We start from the raw sequence: 23,249 nt of genomic DNA on the forward strand, positions 1-23,249 counted from the left end.
TACCAACTTTCGTGACGTCCATTTCCAGGTGTCAGTGCCGGACCAAGGTATTTCGGCGTCCTTTACTAAAGATATATATTTTTTGCCTCATTGTTCTTCTGCTTTTGGCATCCCTTAAATAATGGCGCCCCGGGCGTAGGCCTGCTATTCCGTACCTTAATCCAACACTGTCAGGCGCGCTTCATTTTTTCTGATAGAATCTCAATTATGAGTTGCCTTAACTACAACTCATCTCAGTTGTCCGAATTATTCGTTCTGTGACTCTTTTTTTGCTTCATGTGCGGTACTTGTGCATACGTTCTCCCTGATATTCCTTCTCGGGTATTTGTTAATTGGGAATTGTCTTTTTGATCTCTGGCTCAAAATCTCTCTCTGTACCATTCTCCCAAATTCATTTGTTGTCGCTTTCATGCTACTAACTCCGCTAAACACTCAAAACCCTTTGGCTTCATTTCTTTGAAATTCGACTTTCTCCAGTACAGCTTTCCCAACAGTGAGGTAATTTTCCTCGGTGATTTTAATATTCAGAACTCCAGTTGGCTTCAGTTTTGTAGTTAGACGAATCCAGCTGGTCCAACTGCTGAGGATTTTTTCAATTAATAATAACTTCACACGCATGCATTTACCTGCCAGAGTACCAGACAATCCTGACCACACAGGATAACCTTTTCTATACTAATCTTTTACTAACTATACCAATACTAACCTTTTCTCACCAACAGGCCTTCATTATCAAGAATACAAAGTGGACTGATCTTTTCGATTCTTCTTCTTCTTATCTTCCTCCTCCCTTATGGTTCGATTGTTAGTGCTTTAAATCTTCCGATCCAAATGTTTAGTCGGATCGTGTCAGTGAAATTATTCTTAGAGGGATGAAATCCTGTATACCACATTTCACCCTAAAATCATGCTTTTTATCGTGTAGAATGATTAATCTACTTATTGGTTTTGTTAATTATGTTTCTTTTTTTGCCTAAAGGAAGCTTCCAAACTGTAAAAAAAAAAAAAAAAATTGTTTGGCAAGAAGGCAAATTAGTGGACACACCTTATACATGTATTATATGACTAATTTTTACTTATAATTTTCCAATCTTCGATCATCGGAAGATGTTACGTGTTGGAACACGCCGCTGTGCATATATATTATTGCATAAAGTTGAGACTGCGTGGCGCTGCAATGTAAAATAGAAATTATGGTTTTTAGAGATATAGAAAGCAATGAAGTAAGGTTTTATTTCTTAAACGAGTCTAATCACTTGGGCTGAATAACTTATGTCTGCGCGGGTAGTACAGTTGTACCGTCACCGTCCCCCTCCCCCCACATCGGGTGGTAAAGACCCGTCGATGACGCGAGGAACTTTAATGGGCTTTCTTTCACTCTGTCGCTGGGTTAGTTGGTCTCAGGCGTAGATAGCAAGGCTTTTCCCCCAGAAACTGGGGTTTTTTTGTCCAACAAAACCGAAAAATCGACCATAGAACACATGCAATTAACAGACACGACACACAGCACGGCATGACAAAAATACTGTAATAGTTTTTTTTTTTTTTTTTTTTTGAGGCTGAACCGGCATAAGAGGTAAGCCAAAGTGACATTGGCTCACAGCACCGAGGTTTATGGGGCGCTAAAAATCGAAAAAATATCAAGAAACAGATGAACTGCTTAAAAAGGAATTCTGTATAGGCACTTAAGCTCAGAATTATTGACTGTTTAAAAAAAAAAAAAAAACCAACCTATTAAAGCAAATTTCTCAGCTGCCTAATTGTTTGGTGAAACATTTTGAACCAAACAGATATCACAATAATTAACTTCTAAGAGGTTAATTCAAATTAACCTCTTAGAAGTTAATTTGAATACACCACAAGTTGTCTCCCTGCTTTCAGAATCATTCGAATACCTTAAAATTTGCAGAACAGATTATTTTAAAAAACTAATCTTTTGGCGGCTCGAGAATTACCTCATCTACCTGTGTATTATATGTCTGTGAATTGCATACGTTCTGATCAAGCTTTTGATGTTGTTGCACATAAAAGACTACTCTACTCTATAAATTGGAGCAAGTGGCGTTAAGAGCAGTTTGATGCAATGTATAAAGAGATGATTGAGTGGGAGAACACAGAGCGTGGTAATTAATGAACACTGCTCTTCGTGGCTAATGTTATTAGTGGAATTCCTCAGGCTTCCGTGTTGGGCCCATTGCTGTTTTCTATATTTATCAATGATATCGATTAAGATATCCCAGGCTTAATCTCCAAGTTTTCAGATGTTACAAAGGGTGGCAGGGTTGATAATGGCACTATGCTACTGCAACAGGATGTAGAAAAGTAAGGCAGATGGGCTGAGAAATGGTAACTGAAGTTTAACATTCACAAACGCAAAGTACTGCATATGGGGCCCCAGAGTAACTAACCAACTGTGTAGTAGTAGTACACTCAGGGTTGTGGAGAATGAAAAAGACCTGGGTGTAATTGTGCAGTCATATATGAAGTTTTCTGAACAGTGCAGACAGATTGCCAGAGCAGGTCACGGGGTTTTGTCAATGATATATAGGAATTTTGCTAGCAGGGTTAAGGAGGTGATTATTCCTTTGTATAATGCAATGGTCAGGCCACACCTTGAGTACTGCATACAGGTCTGCAGGTCTCATTTTAAGAAGGATGTAGTGCTGCTGGACTAGTACTGAGAAGAGCAACGAGAGCAACACCTCAATCAAATCACATCTGCGAGGTGATTTGATTGAGGTGTATGAGACTGAATAGTTTGAGCAAGCTCAATGCTGATGGGATTCTTCCTCTTGCTCCTGTTACACACTTGAGGGCGCATAAATTCAAATTGAGGAAAGGCAGTTGCAGGAATAGATGTGTGGAAATTTACTTTTAGCCAGCGAGTGGTTGACTGCTGGAACAAACTTCCATCTGTCATTGTGGAAGTTGATAGCTCAAAAAATTCAAGGAAGAACTAGATAAACTTTTGAATGGAATGGATAGGTGAATTTGGATTTTTTTTTTTTTTTTTGCTAATGCGTATAAGCTTGCTTTCTTATTCATATGCTAATGATAATGAGTTTGTCTGTTTTTCTAGACGAAAAACCGGAGTTTTCGGGGTGGGACCTTGCTATCCTCGCTGAAAACGACTAACTCAGCCATGGAGTGAAAAATGCTCACCAAAGTTCTTTCCCTCATTGACGGGATTCGAATCTCGGCCTTTTCCATCCGTTGTTGGGAGCACAGTGGTTACAATCAGTAACCACTGTGCTACCCCAGTGACGCAGAACAAATGATAACTTTAAACGCCTTCTGGACGATGCAAAAAAAGTCGGCAACTGATTTGGAAATTTAACCTGAATTTCAGCTAAGCAAGAAACTACTCCCGAAAAAAGAATGTTTGATAATGAACACAAGAACGATGTTGGAACGAAAGAGAACAGTTAGTCTAGGACTCTAGAGTACGGAGGGATTGGCCCTGGCCACTGGCTTAGATTCATCATGTGCGTTAAATGGAGTTAAAGTTCTACACTAACCGAATAGAATTAACATTTAAACTATGAAAATCATTTTTATTATCAGTTATAAAAACTGATGTTTGTATAACTGATTGGCTGTATATAATTATTAATCTTTAAAAAGTATCATTTTATGATTAATAATTATATACAGGCATACCCCGGTTAGCACTACTCGTTTTAGTTATTCATTCTTCAGTAGTCATTCTTCAAAATTATGAACCCATAGCAGAATTCCTTGTCATAGCCAGCTATGCCGTGGCAGAAATCCTCGCTAAAAAATCGAAACCCCATTTTCCGATGGCGGAATTATCAGAGACTGTTTTGGTTGTGTTGCTGATATTATGTGCCCAGAAAAAAAAAAAAAAAAAAAAAACTAAATTTTCCAAAAATAGATTATCTCGGCAAACTATGGCTGAACGTAATGATGAGTCCGGTATTGAGCATACTCTAAAATTGAAAGCCTCCAATTTCAAGCTTTATTTATTGCAGTGAAAATATGGATACCACTGCTACAGCCCGGTTACCATTTTTTGTACATGGTGTTGAAGATTGCAAGATAACAGAAGAAATGGCCTCTGTAGTCCCACTGGAGGACACAACCAAACCAGTGATTTTTATGCAGGTGCGAAGGCTAATTGACTCGATTGTATTTGAACCTCAACAACATACAGTCGAAGCTCTATTTAACGATCCCCAGGGGAATGAGAAAAACGGTCGTTATATCGGAAGGACGTTATGTAAATAGTTTAGAAAATCAGCACAAAACAAGTAAAAGCTTGAACATTTAATGTAATTCTGCCGATAAAATATAGCATAATCTTATTTATAATACTCTGAGTGATCACTGAATTATGATCACCCCTATGAAAACTGAATGCGACCCGTTGACCACGTGAGGTCCGAGAGTGCGGAGTTAGTCGACCTACGTAGCATAGGTAAGGTGTCAGTGGTTCAGTAGGTAGTAAAATTCCGAGCGTGATGGGTAAAAGGAAGGATTTATCGGACTTTGATAAAGGAGAGATTGTGGGGGTGCTCGACAAGCTAGTGCCTCTATTTCCCAAACGGCTGAACATGCATGGTGTTCGAGAGTCACCGTAGTTAAAATGTACCAGAACTCAAGCTATTCCTGCACAAGTGGTGATGCCAGAATGTGACGTCAAAATGGTCAAACAACGACCCGACGGCAAAATTGCAAAGTCGGCGAAAGGTTGATGTTAGAGATGAGCGCCGGGTCCGACGACTCATACAGTCGAACAGGCGCGGCACTGTTAAAGAGTTGACTACCAAATACAACATGGGCCAGCCCTGAACAATATTTGGGATCACCATGCGTCGTATATGGGCTATACCAGCAGACGACCTCTACGGCATCCTCTCATGACAAAGGTTCATCGACGTAAAAGACTCGCATGGAGCAAAGAGCATGCAAGTTGGACGTTAGGAAGATCGGAAGAAGGTGTGCTGGTCGGATGAGTCACGTTATTTACTCCACACCATGGATGGTCATGTACGGATTTGGCATCAACATGAGGCTCTTGATCCATCATGCATGGTAGCAAAAGTGCAGGCCAGTGGAGGCGGTTGTATGGTGTGGGGCATGTTTCACTGGCAGGAACTCACTTCAAACTTTAACCTTACTTCTAGCAAAACACATATTTTTATTTTAATTTGTAAGATTTTACATCTTACAAATTAAAATAAAACACACTCAACCCAATTGCACACCTGTCCTACTTACATTTACACATAATAAATGTAATAATAATTACATAATTTTTGATATTCGTAGTTAGGGACAGACTGAAAAATACCCCATAACACAACATTCTCTCACGCATTTATCATCTTACTTACATCATCATACAAACAGACAGGACACAGGTGCTGCCACCTAAATATAACAACTATTATCGGTTTTTTTTTTTTTTATACTAATCATTAAACATTTATTCGATCACCGCATTGTGTACACAGGTGACCTAACATTCACTCACGTTTATACAACTTAACATGCAAGAATAGCTAATTTAATTTTGTTATATATATTCAGGGTATAATAGTTAACACCTAAAGGATATTCTCATTCATTTCCCATTTTAACATACTTAACCCACTCAATACAGTACCCTGAATAGGAGAGCACACTTTTTTTTTTTTTTTGCACGTTAAGTGGACTCAGTTCCCACCCAGCACAAGACACACTTATTGACATATGCATACCTACATTCACTCACATACAAATTTATATATACACCCATTTATTCCTACATTTGCGCGCGCGCACACAGTATAGTGCAGCAGACACTCATGCACCCAAAAACACACACACATTATCACATTTATACTTATAATTTGTATATTCAGGATAATAATAGACAGATAACTTATATTTTTATGGTTAAACATACATAATAATTATTATTATTAGCTATATGGTGCAAGGAAGCCTGAGGCTTATACTGCAACAGACAAAAAAAATAAATTCTCTATTTACGCTGAGAGAGAGAAAAGTAGAAGGGAATCACCAAGAAAGAGAAGAATGATGATATCCAGCTCAGGACCCTGGGTGTGCCAAGCCCATACTCACCAGATGGACACATAATTTATATCTTTAAATTTTGAAAAAATGTTACTGAAGAAAGATGTTATAAATGACACTGATGCAAGCTCTCAATGAAGTCCGACGACTGGACGCAATTGAGAGCTGCAAACCACCATAACTACTATTCATAGTATAAAACATAGACTATCATACTAACATAGACTGACAGTCCCGACGTGACAGACAGCTGCATAGGCTCCATACACTCTTATCACTCAACGATCGTACATACTTCAAGAAGGAAACATCCAAGCAAGAGCTCTCCATCGCGTCCAAAGATTGTCATCCACTTAGTTGTCATTCATACAACCATTCACAGAATACGTACACTCTAAAAAAAAAAAAAAAAAATACCCACTATGATACATAAAAACAGGGGCGCCTCCGTAGCCAGGTGGGCAGGAGCAGCAGTGCGTAGCACGCGCTTCTTGATTAGACCGGGGTTCGAGCCCTTCACCACCAAATACGGAGGATGCGGAAAGGTCATGGAATGACCACCGCATACCCCGGAGCAATATGGCCTTAGTTGCTAATGCTCCTAAAAACCAAATAACAACAACAACATTAGACCGGGGTTCGAGCCTGTGACCACCAAATACGGAGGATGCGGAAAAGTCAGGGAATGACCACCGCATATCCCCGGAGCAATATGGCCTTAGTTGCTAATGCTCCTAAAAACCAAATAACAAACAAACAAGCAACGTTTTGTTGACAGTCTCTTTAGAGGGAAATAGGAGCCAGAGAAGGCTGCAATCTTTTATGTCGCTTGAAGAAAATTGTGCTGGCTAGGTATTCTATGCCTGTAACAATATTCAATTCATTCTTGGTGGATAACTTCCCTAACAATCTTTAGTAGCAAAAAAACTAATTAATGTGTCTCTAATATCTAAAATTGGTATATAATATAAAATGGGTCTTTGAATAACTTCGGATTTCTAATTTTGATGAGAGGTTTGATAAAGTCTGTTGACTAAATCACGGGTGGAAATGCTGTTCTGCTGATTTTTCTTATAATGTGGAGTAACGATAATATTCCAATTGCAACTTTCTTCTATATATAAAAGAATATTTTGAAAAATGGTGCTTTTTCACGTGCACACTTTTGGCTTTCCGCAAGGCGGGGCTAACTTTTATGCGTCATACTGCAACAAAGTGATTGACAGATCTGTCTCAAAGACCAGGCCTAGGCACGTCACTCTTGAATTAAGCAGCATATACCACAACGATGACTCTACCTGATAGCTTTTAGTAGCGTTATGACGTCACACACAATGTTGACAATTCGGCCGTTGGCAAGTTTAATTTTAAAATTTTACATGTTTCAAGGCAACGATTCAATTTTTTCAAAAGTTTCTTCAGCTATTAGCAATGTTGTTAATAATGGCAGTAATAGAAAAGAGAAAGATCGTATCAGAAAGGCTGTTTGAAGAGTATGAAGTAAGAAATCTTTATTGCAATAATAATAATGATACAATTCGATAGATTGCAATGTTGCCCTTCACGGCCACCAGGCCAGGGGTTAACAGTAATAATACAATATAAATAGGGAACGTTGATATATAAAACATAAGAAATGCATATGCGGAAGTACAATTGCAAATTCCAAGTATCATACAGTTATTTACAATACAATATATAAAGAAGATATTGGCGGAAACAGATAATTTCATATACATATAGTAGTATGAACAGGCAACGTTCTTTGCACTGAACAGGAGTAGTTAGTCCATCATTACTAACTGTCATACTGAAGAGTTAGTATGCTGTCTTCACATCAGGTGTTATTGATGGCTTGCAGCATTAAGACGAGCTTCGAGGAGAAGGATCAGGAACAGGGAAGTACAATTCAAGGATGCGACATCTGTATTCCCTGTCAGAAGCGAACTTGTTAAGGTCAGCATCCAAGGACTGGGCACACGAAAGTAGCTGAAAAGGCAGAAACCTGTCAGATAGGTGGAGACGGCTGTGATGTGGGCATAGAGTTGGAGTCGCTCTGAGGGAAGACTGAGGGATTCTCCATGAGCACAGGTCCCAGAATGATGGTGCCGAAATCTCGCCAACCATCATTTTGATAGTCGTGGTAAGACGTTTCACCCAAATCAGCGTGGGGAGCCTGTGAATCTGAATCAAGCTGGCCATTTCAGTTGTCCTTAGCTGTGGGGAAAGTTTGTGTTTGTTTATGGCCCATTTTAAGAGCCAGTACTCAGCAGAAAAAAGTGGCCTGATTGTGCTAGTGGCAGCTGATGCTCATATCTCTGCAGCATATAAAAGCGGAGAGTATACAGTGGTTTTTATATATTTTCTAGTAGTTGTGACTTCATTTATATAATGTAGATGCTGTTTGGCAATCCATCGGAGTCGAGCTGCCAGGGTGAGGAGCTTGTCTATATGGTAACTGAAGCAGAGCTTAGGATCAAACACAACCCCGAGATCAGTATGCTTATTGACGATGGGAATTGGAGAATTACACAGAATGGGTTGAATATAAGAAGGCGATTTCTTTAAAGAGAATATCATAAATTCAGATTTCTCTGGGTTTATTTTTAATCCGAACTGGTTGAGGTAGTTTTCAATTTCCGTCAGTGTAGTATTAATTGATCCTGTTATCATGAGAAGATCATCGTATGGAGAAATCGGTGTGAGGAGCTTTATATCATCTGCATAACATAAGATATCATACCTGGACTCAACAAGTGGAGAGATAAGTGCTGTGAATAAGAGCCCAGATAAGACACCACCCTGTGGCACGCCTGAAGAGATACTTCGCTCATATATGTGCCCATGGACAATAAGCTGGATTATTCTGTTTCGAAGGAGTGACGTGAGGAACTGTAGAGTATCTCCCTTGATCTGGTAGTGGTCAGAAAGTAGCTTCAGCATTGCAGGAACGTTTATAGAGTCGAAAGCTGCTTCAAGGTCTACACAGGTGACTGCAAGCTCTGCTTGGGATTCAAATGCAGAGAGGATAGAGCTGGTGGTGGCTAAGAGGTTAGTCACAGTGGATCTATGAGGAAGGGAGTAATGGATTTGAGGAGGCTGATGTGGAAGAAGTTGTTTAGTTAGAACGGGGAGAAGTACCTTCTCAAGGAGCTTTAGAAGACTTGAGGCATTGGAGATTGGCCGGTAATGCTTAAGAAGTGAAGGAGATTGAGTTTTGGGGACAGGCTTCACAAGGTAGATATTCCACTGCTGGGGAAAGAAGTGGGTTGACAAAACAGCATTAAAAATAGTTAGAAGGGGGTCCAAAATATATGGGCTGAGACATTTAATAATGAATTGGGGGATTCCATCAGCACCTGCTGTCGCAGAAGCTGATGTAGAATTAATGGCAGCAATAAGCTGTTCCCTGGAGATTGATACTGCCGACAGAGTGTCAGGCGGGATTCTGGTTGTTGGAGTATGAAGATCAGGACATTGTTCCGTGTTCGAAGCAAATCTAGATATGAAGTCAAGCCACTGGTCAGGTTCAAGATTTTGGGGGAAATCCGAAGGCCGCTCAGAGTAGAGACATTTTCCGCTACGAAGGGTTCTATCCATATAATGCTTAATTGCTTTTGACTTCTGCTTATTAAATGTTGCGCGAGCTTTGGAGTAGGCTATCCTGTCATGGATACTGTGCGACTGCTTCCACATTTTGTGCAGATGCTGCTTTAACTTGAAGCTCATGTTAAGATGGGGAGTCCACCATGCTTTGGACCGAGGCATGATGGAAATTCTTTTTGATGCTGCAAATGTCGCAATAGTCTTAAGCCAGTTAGTCAGCAAATTCACTGCAATTTTTAGGTCACAATTTTCTAAGACTGTCCATGGGATGACAGAGGCAGCCTCAACACATTTAGAAATACTCAAAAACCTGGGACTTACTATTACTTTGGTATTAGTCGAATTCACAATATTGAAGTTTGGAGCAGGTATGTGTAAAAGAACTCCAATTGGCTTGTGGTCCGAATTGAAATAAGTCTCTGGCAGGTAATCAGGTGTGCAGGGAAAAGAAGCAAGGGTGAGATCTAATTGGTTGTTACCTCTTGTCGGGAGATCGTTGATCATTTGTAACCCTGTACAAGATAAGTTTGATAGGAGCATTTGCTGAAAGTTAGCTAGCTGAGGAGGAAGATTAAAATCTCCACAGACGAAGTGCAAGGCTGAAGGATGAAGCAGTTAGATATTTCATGGATGGCTTCGTAAGAAGGTGCTAGGGGTATGTATATAACAATTACATCTATGAGAACCCTATGGTAGCTGAGAGTAACAGCAAGCGCTTCGTATGCTGATGTTTGGCTAGAGACTTGATGAATGAGTGAGGTTTGTGAGCTCTTAAAGAAAATTGCAACACCACCTCCTCTTTGCCCAACTCTGGAAGTGAAAGCAGATTTATATCCAGCTGGAACACAGGATATAAAATATTCCTGGTCTTTATCCAGCCAAGTCTCGGTGACACAGAGGATATCGATATCACTGGCGAGGAGAATTTGGTCAACGGTATCCAGCTTATTGCGAAGGCTTCTAACATTCTGGTACAAGACTCTGACTGCATAATTCCGGGGGATCTTTCTTAAGGCACATGCCTTGTTTTTATTGATGTCAGGCTTTCGAGTTCGTCGAATCGTGACCCATGTTGGGATGAGCATTCCCGAACTGTTTGTTACTGGTGATCGCAGGCTGATGGAATCAGTTTGATGATGCCGATGTGGTTCACCACTAGTATAATTGCGACTTACGCTGCGCACATTTTGAGACGATACCCGGAGCGTGGAGCATTCATACTTGTCTCCTTGAGGCCTTGATTGCTATCGAGGAGGGTGAGTTAGTTGAGATTGTTGATGGGGTCTGTTTTCCTCAGAAAATGGTCTGATATATATTCCTTGGGGCCAAGAGGCAGGATCTACAACCTTTTTGTAGACAGCGGGTGAGCACATTATAAGGAAGGAGGCATAGGATGTTTGCCGACTTTTAAGCCGTTTAACCTGAACTGAGAGGTTATGCTCCTTAATAAACATTCTCCTAATAGATTCAGGAGAGGTTCCAGGTCCAAATCTGGAGGCGAAGATCTTGGCTCTGGTGGGAACGACGGAGATATTATATTTCTCGGCCAGTGTCAGACGAGATTTGGAGGCTGTTACTTGGCGGGATAGAGATGCCTGGTTAGTGATAACAGCATGATGGGGAGGGCGATCAATATTGGTAGCTCGGCGGCATCCTGAGGAATATGGGGCGGGGTTGGCTGCTGGACTGAGGGAGTTTTGTATATCTCCAGATGGGACGTAGGTATAACTAGAAGGGCTGTTAGTAAGCACGCCAGCATATGTGGTAGGCAAAACATGATGGGCGTTAGTTAGATTATTGTTTTAAGTAGCACTTAAAAATCCTGATATCGAAGAAAACAAAGCGATTATAATAAGTTAACAATTAAGAAAGGAAAGATAAGAAAAGAGCAAAAAAAAAAAATGAATTACAAATTCAGGTTCGTGTCACACGAACCTGAATTATACACCGGTGTTCAAAAAAAATGCATCACCTACTAATTTCACATTTCTAACCCTTTTTCGCGATGGTATGTTACATCAATGACCAGCATCACAAATAGAAATATAAACAAAAGATATTTATTAATAGTTAAGGTAAAGCTAAGTAATATTTGACGGGTGCTCTCAAAATATTCCAAAATGAGCATTTGCAACCTTTATACAACAATTTTGGTAAACACGACAATTATTGCTGAAATGTTATCAGAAGCCTCAATTTGCTTCAGTTTATCATTTTAAATGGAAAACAAAATGAAAAGTTCATCAGATGCAAACTAATATTTAGTTGAATCGCCTCTGATCCTGATGACAGCACACCGTCGAGGCATTGATAAGATCAATTTCTGAAGATGAATAGTTCAACTGATAGTTCGTGGTTCCAAACACGAATTGCGGCTTCCTGAGGTTCACGAAGCGTCTTTGGTTTCTTTCTGGCAACTGCAGATTCCACATGATGCCAACAGAACTGTAGGATTCAGGTCCGGCCCGGGCTGTTTCCTGGCCAGCTAAAAGTTGTAATGGACCGTTCCTCCAACCATTTTTACACCTGTAACAAATGTAAACACATTACTGTCAAACCTCTAATGCAGAAATGAAGCTAAAATAACTACAGAATTGACTACTTACGCTTTTCGTTCGATGACAAGGAGCAGAGTCGTCCTGAAAGATGCAGTTACTTGGTAGGCTGAAATGGTCTCTAATGGTTGGGATCAATTTAAATAAATAAATTTTCTGTTTATACTCTGGGACGACCACGCGGTCAGAGGAGGCGCCTCCGTAGCCATGTGGGAAGGAGCAGCAGTGCGTAGCACATGCTTCTTGATTAGACGGGGGTTCGAGCCCGTCACCACCAAATACGAAGGATGCGGAAAAGGTCAGGGAATGACCACCGCATATTCCCGGAGCAATATGACCTTAGTTTGCTATTTGCTATCTGACAAGCGGTCAGAGAAGTTCACAAGGTAGAGTGAATACAAGAAACAGCACCGTATTCAGCAGTCACGGGCTTGAACCCGGGTCACTCATTTTAGGAAGGATGTCGATTTGCTTGAGCGTGTACAGAGAAAGGCAACAAGATTGGTGAGGGGAATGAAGGGATCCTCTTACCAGGAGAGGCTTAAGTTCTGCAAATTGCAGTGGCTGGAGACTAGGCACCTGCGCGGTGATCTGATTGAAGTGTATAAGGCCTTGAATGGGTTGAGCACGCTGAATTCTGATGGGATCCTTCCACTTGTTCAGATTACGAACCTAAGGGGGCATAAATTCAAATTAAGAAAAGACAGATGTAGAATAGATGTGCGGAAATTTGCCTTTAGCCAGCGGGTGGTTAATTGCTGGAACAAACTTCCATCTGTCGGATGGAAGTTTGTTCCAGGAAGTTTGTTCAAATAAATTTAATGATGAACTGGACAGGCATTTGGAGGGAATGGTGCGATTTTTTTTTTTTTTTTTGGCTGATGCTGCATAAGCTCATACACTTCCTTTCTTGCATCACATGCCGCTACTACTACTCTCAAGGCACGTATACTTATGCACCCGCGCGCCTGATCACTTGGCTACGACGGACTTCGGCTCAGGAGTCCATTTCACATGCTCCTTACACCAAATTAATCGGGTCTTTTTCATTTTTTGTGTGAGGAGGTTCTTCTTCTTAGGACGATGGGCTACAAGTCCATTTTCGAAGAGGCTTCTTCTGACTGTTACTGCACTTGCTACCACTCCTGTATGTTCTTCCCATTCTGTTTTCAGCTCAGATGAAGAAGCTTGACGGTTTTTAAGGAATAAGCGCTTCAAAGCGCGGTCCTGTTTTGGCGTAGAGACTCGTTTGTGTCCGTTTCCGTTTTTTCTATGAGCAGAACCAGTATTCTTGAGTTTGGAAAGAAATCTACTCACTGTCGACTGATTACAAGACACTGTATAAGCAATATGACGGGAAAAGATCTTTCCTCACGTAAAGCAACTCTTTCTTCGTGGCGTCAACTGCACGTAACTCGCCATCCTGCACAAGCAAGGAATGACTGCAACTCTTGCAGGGCTTGCTTATATAGCTGAAAGTAACAGCGGATGCAATATTATGTCATCACCTACGGGTGTCAATCTTATCTGATGCAATCTGTAAGAAATATTCCCATATACTTACGTTATTCGGACGACAATTACAATTTTTTAAGGGGTGATGCACTTTCTTTGAACACCAGTGAAAATAATGGGAATCCATTCCTTCCTAAAATAGCTTTATTTTCGTTATGTTAGTTATTTTGGTGGGCTTCCTTGGAGAGCGATATAGTATTTAATTCTGGTCTTGGGATAATCTCACACTGCATGAGATTATCCATGATTGGATCATCTTTGAGTTGTTGAAAGGCTCTAACATTGTCCATACTTGGAAGATGTCATCAACAATTGTTTGTAATTACTTTTTTTCATTGTTTCTTTTGCCACTCTGCAGCCTCTTGAATACTATCCTGTAATCGGCAGTTTTTTTGATTTGCACGAATTTTGCCCTGAACGCTTTATAAGAAATGTCTTCCCTAGGTCTTGACTTCTATCTCGTAAAGGAGCCCTGTTTGTTTCAAATCACCATCTTCATTTTCTCAGAGAACCAAGCCTTTGTCCTAGCGGAAATCCGGATCCGTTTTGAAACGTCTTCGTCTATTAACTCAATCTTAATAAACTCGGAGCTTAGTCTCACATTTTTTCCTGTCGCGCCCCTCTCTCTCTGTCTCACACACGCGCACCATGTCTTCTACAAACAAAGCCAGTTCACTTCACAAATTTCCGTTTTTGCTAATCAACGGATCATATTGAAAGATAATACGTGCAAGATCCGAGTTGAACACAATTGCCATGTTTGCATATCCATCATGGTTTTTTTTTTTTTTTTGGTTTTTTTTTCGAATTACTTTGACATCAATACTGAGTATTTCTTTGAATGTAGGTAAACTAATCCCATTCAGTTATATTTTATGAATTTAATTCCTAACGATAAATACCTCTAAGTGACATCTTCAAACGATGTTTTCGTGGGTTGCACAGTCGATATGATTGCCGTCCTCCACCCACCTTGGAAAAGGCCTGGGTTCGAATCCTATCAATACTGTGAGAAATTTTTATGGGATCGTTTCACAGATGGCTAAATTTCTCGGGCGAGGGTTGCATGGGTTTTTGATCCTGTAAAAATGTAAACTGGCAAATCGGTCACAAAATATACGTAATCTATAGACATAATATATTCGTACCTCACAACCATAGTTGCTTTGGCGCTTAACACACATCTAATATAACTAACCTTTTCATACAAACTCAGAATTTTCATTCTGCGAACTGTCAAACAGACCACTGAACATACGAAATTTACAGACATGGTATTCTGGTAACTCATGATAGATATTTATCCAAAACAACCTAATCATTCAATCTCATGCTACTGTATAAAATATTACTTAGCGCTTCCTGTTAAAGAAAAAGAGCAATCCGGACACAGCCCATGATCTTCACAATGTACAACTGAGCTACGTAATTATTTTTTTTTTCTAATTTATTAAACAAGTTTTTATAAATCTGCTTACGCTTCATTCCGCCTAAACCATGCTGGACAACAAAATTTACCTGAAATGACACAATAGTTGAAAAAACTGTAATAACAGTTTTAACAGGACCTCCACTCACTTGCAAAATAGTAACGATTAACCCCAGCGCTGATTCGACAAGATGACCATTGCATCCATCTGACATATTGTGCTTTGCAGACTGGTTAACTTTCTTCAATTCTATAGCACTTTCTTTTTGTTTTTTTTTAAATTTGTGAAATTCATTCCTGCTCCTGTCTTTAATTTTTCTATTTTTCATCATCAATTCTGATTTTTTTTTTCAGAATTGGTAATCGTGTGATCCAAAAGAGATCCAAAAAGAATATATCATCTCCATTCCTCTTATGAAATGGGGGGGAGGGGGGAATTAGCCAACGTATATCATTACTCCCACGGGAGACTGGTCTGATTCGGTTTCTGTAACCGAAAGTATCCCACAGTAGATATGTTGCCCCTTGTAAAGCGGCTTCACTGTCAAGTTGATGTGCAGAACTTGCATGTGTTATATTCACCTGTATAACATTTTCGTATCACTTCTTGTGTTACTAGAGATATTTTCGGCATAAATATGCCAAATACAAATCCTCAATCATATAAAATACTCCATATTTTCTGAATGGCAGAACTAAGAAGAATATTTTTCAGTGAGTAAAGGAAATGACATCTGTGTGTGATGAGACGTAAGCATTTTGCATGTGGCTTAATTTAGCCTTAACAGCAGAAATGTTCTCCATATTTCGATCTCAGATAATGAGCTTGATACAACTATGAAAGTTTTATATTGTCTGAATGTCGTTTCTAGTCTTCAATAGCATTCCAGTTGCTACTGATAATTTTTTCCTGTCATTCCATGGCTAGTATACACTGGTACACTAGAGTATACTAATTTAACGCTTTAAATAGAAATAGAAATTCTGTGGAAATATTTTCCTGTTTGGGAAAAGGTTTTCAATTTTGTGTAATCGAAGTATGTAAACTGCGTAGCGAAATAGATGGCTCAGTGTAGCGTGTTTGTTTGGAAGTATGCACGGTAATCGGATTCGACACTGTTAATTGAGCACTTTGCGTGTGTTGTTAGTTTTATGGCATGTTGACATCTTAGGAGCCATTGCATTTTGTCTATATAAGTATGTGTTCACGAGCCAATTTTCGTGTTATGCGGGCTGAAAATCCAGTTCCTCCGCCTGAGATGGGTTAACTATAACCTCGACTGAAGACGCTTTTAAGAATATCTCCATTCTCCGACGGTGTTCAAACTCAGACATCCTCAAATGATTGCCAAAGCCATGTACTGTCACGGAAAGCATTTGGTGTTACCTTAAAAGTGAAGTTTTTAATACCTTTTTTGCAGTTTGGCTATTTTGTAGTTTAAATATATGTTTTATTCTGTTGGGTTTCCCCCCCCCCACTCGGCATTCCATATTATGGAAGCTTATCCTGTATAGGTTTCTATGTAAAATGAGTTGCGTTTTATTTATTTGCTGACTACGTATATCAGCTGTGAAATCATAGAGGAAAATACAGATATTCCCAAAGTGTGGAGCTCGCTCCCCCTTCGGGGAACACTTGGTTTTTTTTTGGAGGAGGGGGCACTTGTTGTTTTTTTTTTTGGAGGAGGGGGTACTTGTTGTTTTATGAAGCACTTTTTTAGCAAAATATGGTCAGACTAATCCAGGTACGAATCGTTTTTGTTTATTTATATTATTCGTATTTTATTTCTTTGAGATTAAATGTACTGAAGCATATAATTAATTTATAAAAGTATGTATATCCATAGCCGAATTTTAGGTCAAATCTCTCTACTTGCACTTGTTCTGGAACTTGGAGGGGGGTAGCGTGGTATAAAAGTTTGGTAACTTCTGCCATATATGTTCGATCTGTTTAAGATTTAGATTTGGGCTTGCGAAAAGAGAAGGCTCTCTGTCATTAGCTAACCAGCATACTTAATGAAATGCTGCCTATTCCCATTGAATAATAATGTTTTTCACTGACTTACTGAATTTAACAATGCCCATCATTATCCATGTCAACATCGTGTCACTGTTTCCATTCTAGAACGCAAGGCAATGTGTTAATCTTGTGCTGAGACTTAATGAGCAAAAGTAGTAAGTATATTAACTGATCTGTGAAGCAGTTCCTATGGAAATTACAGAAAAAAAGTTAATCGGCCCAAATAGCAGATTAAGTTTGCTTTAGAACACTTCAAAATGCAGAAAATAACTGGAATTTACAAATCACTATTCAGGTTTAATGGTATCACCCATGTCTTGGGACAGGCACTCGGTTTGTATGCTCGCTACACATTTACCTTTTTGTTATGTGCTGTAGGATTAAATCTAATGCAAAGATAATAACGTATTAGTAACACTGATATTTTTTTAAATGTCGATTTTCCTTTTATCCTGTCTTGAAACAGTGATAAAGAGAAATAATCATTTTAAATAGAATGAGATTTTGTAGCAATACTTTTCCAGATTACAATAGCCCGATATAACTAGCATCTTACACTTTGAGAAAGTCAGTTATTCCGCTGCTGTTCGAAGCTGCAAGAATTGGGAATTTACTCCTGCCACCTGTTGCTTATTATCCACATATTGGTCGGCAGAGTGCCAAACTGTTCACACAAGGAGCACATGAATTCACATACACCTATTTGCTCTCTCATAGATATCAAAATGCTCAAGCAAACACCGGTTCTGTTGATAACAAAGATAACCAATGCGCAGCACTTAACTCCCGTGCGTCCATCCGCACTTCATCTCCCACGCCTACGGTCAGCTCTCCGATAAAAAGTGCGGATGATCGACAGCAAGTCTCTTGCACATTCAGCGGAGTTCTTTTCATCAGACATATGAAGATCATCGGAAGAAGTGGAAAAGAGAAGCACTTGATGGAGTTAAGAACGCTTTTGATTGCTATAGGTGTCTGTGTGACCTGCGTAGTGGCCCACGACCGCAATGGGAAATTCACGAATTACTGGGTGGTCCGAATGACTGGAGGAATCGAAGCCGCAAATGACCTAGCTCATAAATTTGGTTACCGTAATCTTGGAGAGGTTAGTTATGTTATCACATATAAGAAACTCAATATATCATAATGTAATCATTGCCATTTAACTCTTATCATATATTTCAGTTAAAGTTTCTGCATTTAAAAGAAATGTCCATATCGTTATGAGAGTGTGTTCGTGTGTTTAAAAAGTAAAAAAAAAAATAGACATGCCTATTACAAATGATTATATTATTAACCTATCTTAACTTAAGTTTAAAAAAGGCTGAATTTTACCCTTCCTAAATCTTTGTAACTTGAATAATAATCGTATTTAGGAGAAACATATGCATCCAGAGTTGAAAATATTAGCGGAATCATTTAGACTTTTTGGCGTAATTTTTTCTTATTACTTGCTGTTAAAATGACCAATAGACATTCTCGAGTATTTATGAATCCTGATTTTTGATAAGTTTACAGAAAACAATTTTAGAAAACGAAAATATGAAAATGCTAGCAGCAGAAGAGACATTTGATATGCAATTAACGTTTCATTGTTCGTTCATTTTAATGATTTAACGCTGTGCTGTTTTTACATATGAAGCACTATATTTTTGTAAATTTTAAAAGTATATTTTATTTTTCATGCTTATAATTTTATCTCTGGTAGGGTCCATCCAGAGATGGCAACTGTAAGTTGCGAAATTAGTTTTTACTAAGGAGGTTAGAATTTCGTTGGTGTTTACAATTGGTTTAATCAAATATTAGGATTATGGTTAGAACGAAGTGTTCAGACAGGATTTGATTTATTTACAGGTACTTTTACTGTATATATATATATATATATATATATATATATATATATATATATATATATATATATATATTATTGCTCGTTGGACTTAAGCATCAAAAATTCATGTTTAAAATTTGTAAACAAGTATTTTCACTAATGAGAAGCAGCGCTTTTTAATAGATTAACTAATCTGTATCTAAAAAGGGGTTCAGAGCTAAAAGTCTCAGACTACGATAAATTTACTAGATGAACAAGTTTGTGCAAAGCATCATTTTAGTTCGTTGTAAATCACCGAAGTAGGTGAAATGGCATCGTTTTTGTTATATCTCATATTGTGAATGCTCTCACAACGAGTTGTCGTCATATTGCACTACCTCGAATAAACGACGCTTCGCCAGCATAAAAGACTAATTTTACTTATTCTCGGCGGATACACCACCCAGACAGCACCGTTTCGAAGTTTGTTGGCTTCTCATCGTGGAGCGGGTACCTACCCGCCCACCGACGAGAGGTACTAGTCTCTTTTTGTCTACAATATCATAGACTCTATTATCGATTCTCCATCTCTTCTTGAACAAATACTTTTCACTATACCCTGAATGAATCGTTATAAAACTAATTTCTAACTGCCTTGTCCCTCGTACTCTACTTGCTTGGAAATCCTCTGTTTCGTTTCCTTCAGGTATTGGATAATCACAATATTGATTTCCACTTAAACCGTTTATGTATAAGAAATTGCTGTTTAGTCTGTTTTGTTAATCCAAATTTCGTATACTGTATATTTTAATACTAGTGAACGTTTTGTATTGATTCTCTGTAATTCTCAGACACCCTAGATAATGATAACAACTATATAACAATCTAGGGTCTGCGTGTCCTATAGGTGAGAAGTTTGTAAATAAATAAATAAAGAAGAACTAGACGTACTAGTAAATTTCCGTAGTCCGAGGCTTTCAGCCCCAAATCCCCTTTTAGTCTTTACTATCGCACACCGTCTGGCATCGCTCATATTGCGCAGTTATACTTCATAACTGGCTTGTCACTCATTGCATCACCAGGATACCTACCTATCCACCCACTGATGGGAGGTCAACAAGCCTTGAAACGGTGCCGTGTGGAGGAGCCTGATGGTATCCTTCATTACCGAGAATAGGTAACAACAGTCTTCCCTACTGGGGAAGCGTTGCCTATTCGAGGGATTTATGAGTGAACTACTTGTGTGAGTTTGAGGTGTAATTACCCCTTTCCTTTTTCGACTGCATTTATTTTTCTTCCTCTCCTACTATCACTTTAACTTTTCACTTTTCTATGTCTAATAGGGACAGGGATGTGGATAATTATCCCGTACACATTTACAAACGGCGGATACCACCACCGTCTGGGTGGTGGTATCCGCCGAGAATGGGTAACATTAGTCTTCTCTACTGGCGAAGCGTTGCTTATTCGAGGTAGTGCAATATCACGGCTACTCGTTGTGAAGGCATTCACAATATGAGATGTAACAAAAACGATGACATTTCACCTATTTTGGTGATTTACTACGAACTAAAATGATGCTTTGTACTAACTTGTTCGTCAAATCTATATTTTTAATAGCACATACTCCAAGAATTAGTTACTCAAGAAGTAGAGAAAATTTTAGTGTAAAGTAAAGAGTTTGCATAGTTTCTGAACCGCTGTGGCATAAAGGAATTTGAAGTCCAGACAAGTTTTTAATATGTATACGCATATGTATATATATATATATATATACACCTACGCACTGTATGTATATACATACATACGCACAGGTGTTTCTAATTTTAATGGAACAAATGTAAGAATGTATTCTGCAACTAAAAATAAGAAAAAAAAAGTTCCTGTGAACGTATGCTCAAAAGTCTTTATTTACGAGATATTAAACATTAATAAAAAATTACATAACATAAAAAAGAAACTGAAATAAACATCTAAAAGATTTATTTCTGTTTTGTTTTATGTTTTGTTGCGATTTCTTAGCATGTCTTATCGTTTCAAGACTATCATTTCAGAATGTCGTTTCAGCAGCTCCAAACTGCGAGGTCTCAGTTCGTCTTAGGTGATAAAATATGCGTAGAAGAAGACGTGGATTTCATGGTGGCCCCACGCAAAGTTATCTAAGAGTGTGAGGTTAGGTGACAGTGGTAGCCATTATTCAAGCTGCTCCTCCTACCAGTCCATCGATTATTGTACTCGGTATTTAAAACGTCAAAAACTGCATGGACAAAGTGGGCTGGTGCATCGTCATGCATAAACCACAGCTGCCGATTTTCGAGTGGTATGGCTTCCAATAGTTCCCACAAATTGTTCCACCCAAGTATGAGTGCCTCGAGAGTTAAGAATTCCATTTCTTGTAAAACATGATTCATCTTTAACCAGAACATGGCTGAGAAATTGAAGATCACGTGTACGTAAAATGAGCTACTGACAAAAGTTTCTGTATTTATTCGTACTCATGGTAACACTTCTTGCACAGGCGTACTGTGGAAATGGGTACAGTTAGTGTTCGTGTAATGTCCTCCACATGCTTGCCGATAACACATTTATGATACCTGACAATCATCTGGTGCTTGTAGATACTTGAACGGCATGAAGTATTTGATCTAAAATATTTGCAATTGATCGAAATCCCCCCTCACACTCGTCGAGTTGGAAATTTTTCGGAGTATCTGCGAACAGTAATAGCTATGGAGTTCTTATGAACCTCACCATAAATTAAAATCATATGAGTTAACATCGTCTAAGTAAACAGATGTGCAGTGTCTCCCATAATATCAGTTTGACAAATGCCGTACTGTAAACAACGAGTTGTCATGGAACTCAAAACTCGAGTAACAGATACGTCGATACTGAAGAACGTACTTCGCCACACTGGTAATTAGTATGATTGATGTAATAATACACTGTTGATGTCGATGTTGGTTACCATGTTTAGTGCTATTTAAAACCTTTTACACAGTCACGTTTTCATGACATAAATTTTAACATAAAAATGTTTTGCTGTTTTATACGATTTTGTAATTTATGATTAATGTTTAATATTTCTGAGACATATTTTTAGGGAAATTTTCTTATTTTCAGCTATAGATTTGTTCCTACATTTGTTCCGTGAAATTTTCAAACACACAGAAGATGTACAGTAAATCGCGTAAACGGTTTACTAGGTGTGTATTTGTTTATTCTTATTATTTTTTGCCATTGAAAATACTGTAGCCATTTTTTAAAATTCAAAGAGCCATAGTTTCGTAGCCATAATCGGATGCATGTTTATATGAACTTTTTTTTTCATTGTTTTGGAATTGAATTGAATCGAACAGAGTTGAATCGATTTTGGAATTGAATTGAATTGAATTGAATCGAACAGAGTTGAATCGATTTTGGAATTGAATTGAATTGAATCGAATCGAACAGAACAGAGTTGAATCGATTTTGGAATTGAATTGAATCAAAAATTATTGAATCGGTACTGCAAGTATGGTCCATGCTATGAAACACCTTTATATGGATATATGATTTATAGGTTGGACGCGAGGCATTAATTGAAATTTAGGTAGGCCGTGTTATTAAAACGATGGAGAAACATTGATTGCAGGCATTATCATCCATGGAAAAACTTTTTCTGAGTGCGAATTTTTACTTCCGTAGCATACGAGTACATATTAAAGTAGTACGTAAAGTAGTGTGATTTTCATACTAGTTTAGAACTACAGTACTTGACCGGTCTTTGTAATTGGCTTCATTAAAAGCCGCGCCAGCAAAAGCAGTGATAAAATATGGAACGATAACACTGGGATAGATTAAAAAAAGGTGTCTTCATTAAAAGAAATGCAAATAGGTAAACTTGTATAATTTAGATGTTGATTCCAAATCTGTAATTGATATTTATATATCGTGTCAGGCTTTTTCACAAAATAAAAAAAATGTATGGTTGGGATAAGATAAATTCTTTCATTGCTATAAAATAACATAAATAGAGAATCATATCACATTTCTATAGCATTAATACAAGTTTGGTGCATTCTAATTTTGGAAAAAAATACATTTAATCCAGTTTTACCAGGGGATCGTTTCAGTCACAGTCAGGGCCGTGTTAACGCAACGGCCAAACTGGCCATGGCCGAGGGCCTCACCCGAAGAAGGGGCTCATTTTCAGTGTAAATATCTTCGAAAGTAGTGATAAATTTTCTAATAATAATAATAATAAACGAAGAAAACATGTAATATAAAAGC

The 23,249-nt window shown here is 38.6% G+C and overlaps 1 protein-coding gene across 1 annotated transcript in view; it reads left to right on the forward strand.

The window, feature by feature from the left end:
• The first annotated feature begins 3,999 nt into the window (after positions 1-3,999).
• The window catches only part of LOC150089222 (neuroendocrine convertase 1-like), a 130,273-nt gene continuing 111,023 nt past the window's right edge, over positions 4,000-23,249 (forward strand). The window contains exons 1-2 of the mRNA XM_090389914.1: positions 4,000-4,240; positions 17,716-18,272. Of these exons, the coding sequence (XP_090246040.1) occupies positions 4,000-4,240; positions 17,716-18,272 (798 nt within the window). The remainder of the gene's footprint in view (positions 4,241-17,715; positions 18,273-23,249) is intronic.

This window comes from Mastigoproctus giganteus, chromosome 2 (assembly GCF_048544385.1).
Source record: "Mastigoproctus giganteus isolate SK-2022 chromosome 2, ASM4854438v1, whole genome shotgun sequence".
NCBI lineage: Eukaryota > Metazoa > Arthropoda > Arachnida > Uropygi > Thelyphonidae > Mastigoproctus > Mastigoproctus giganteus.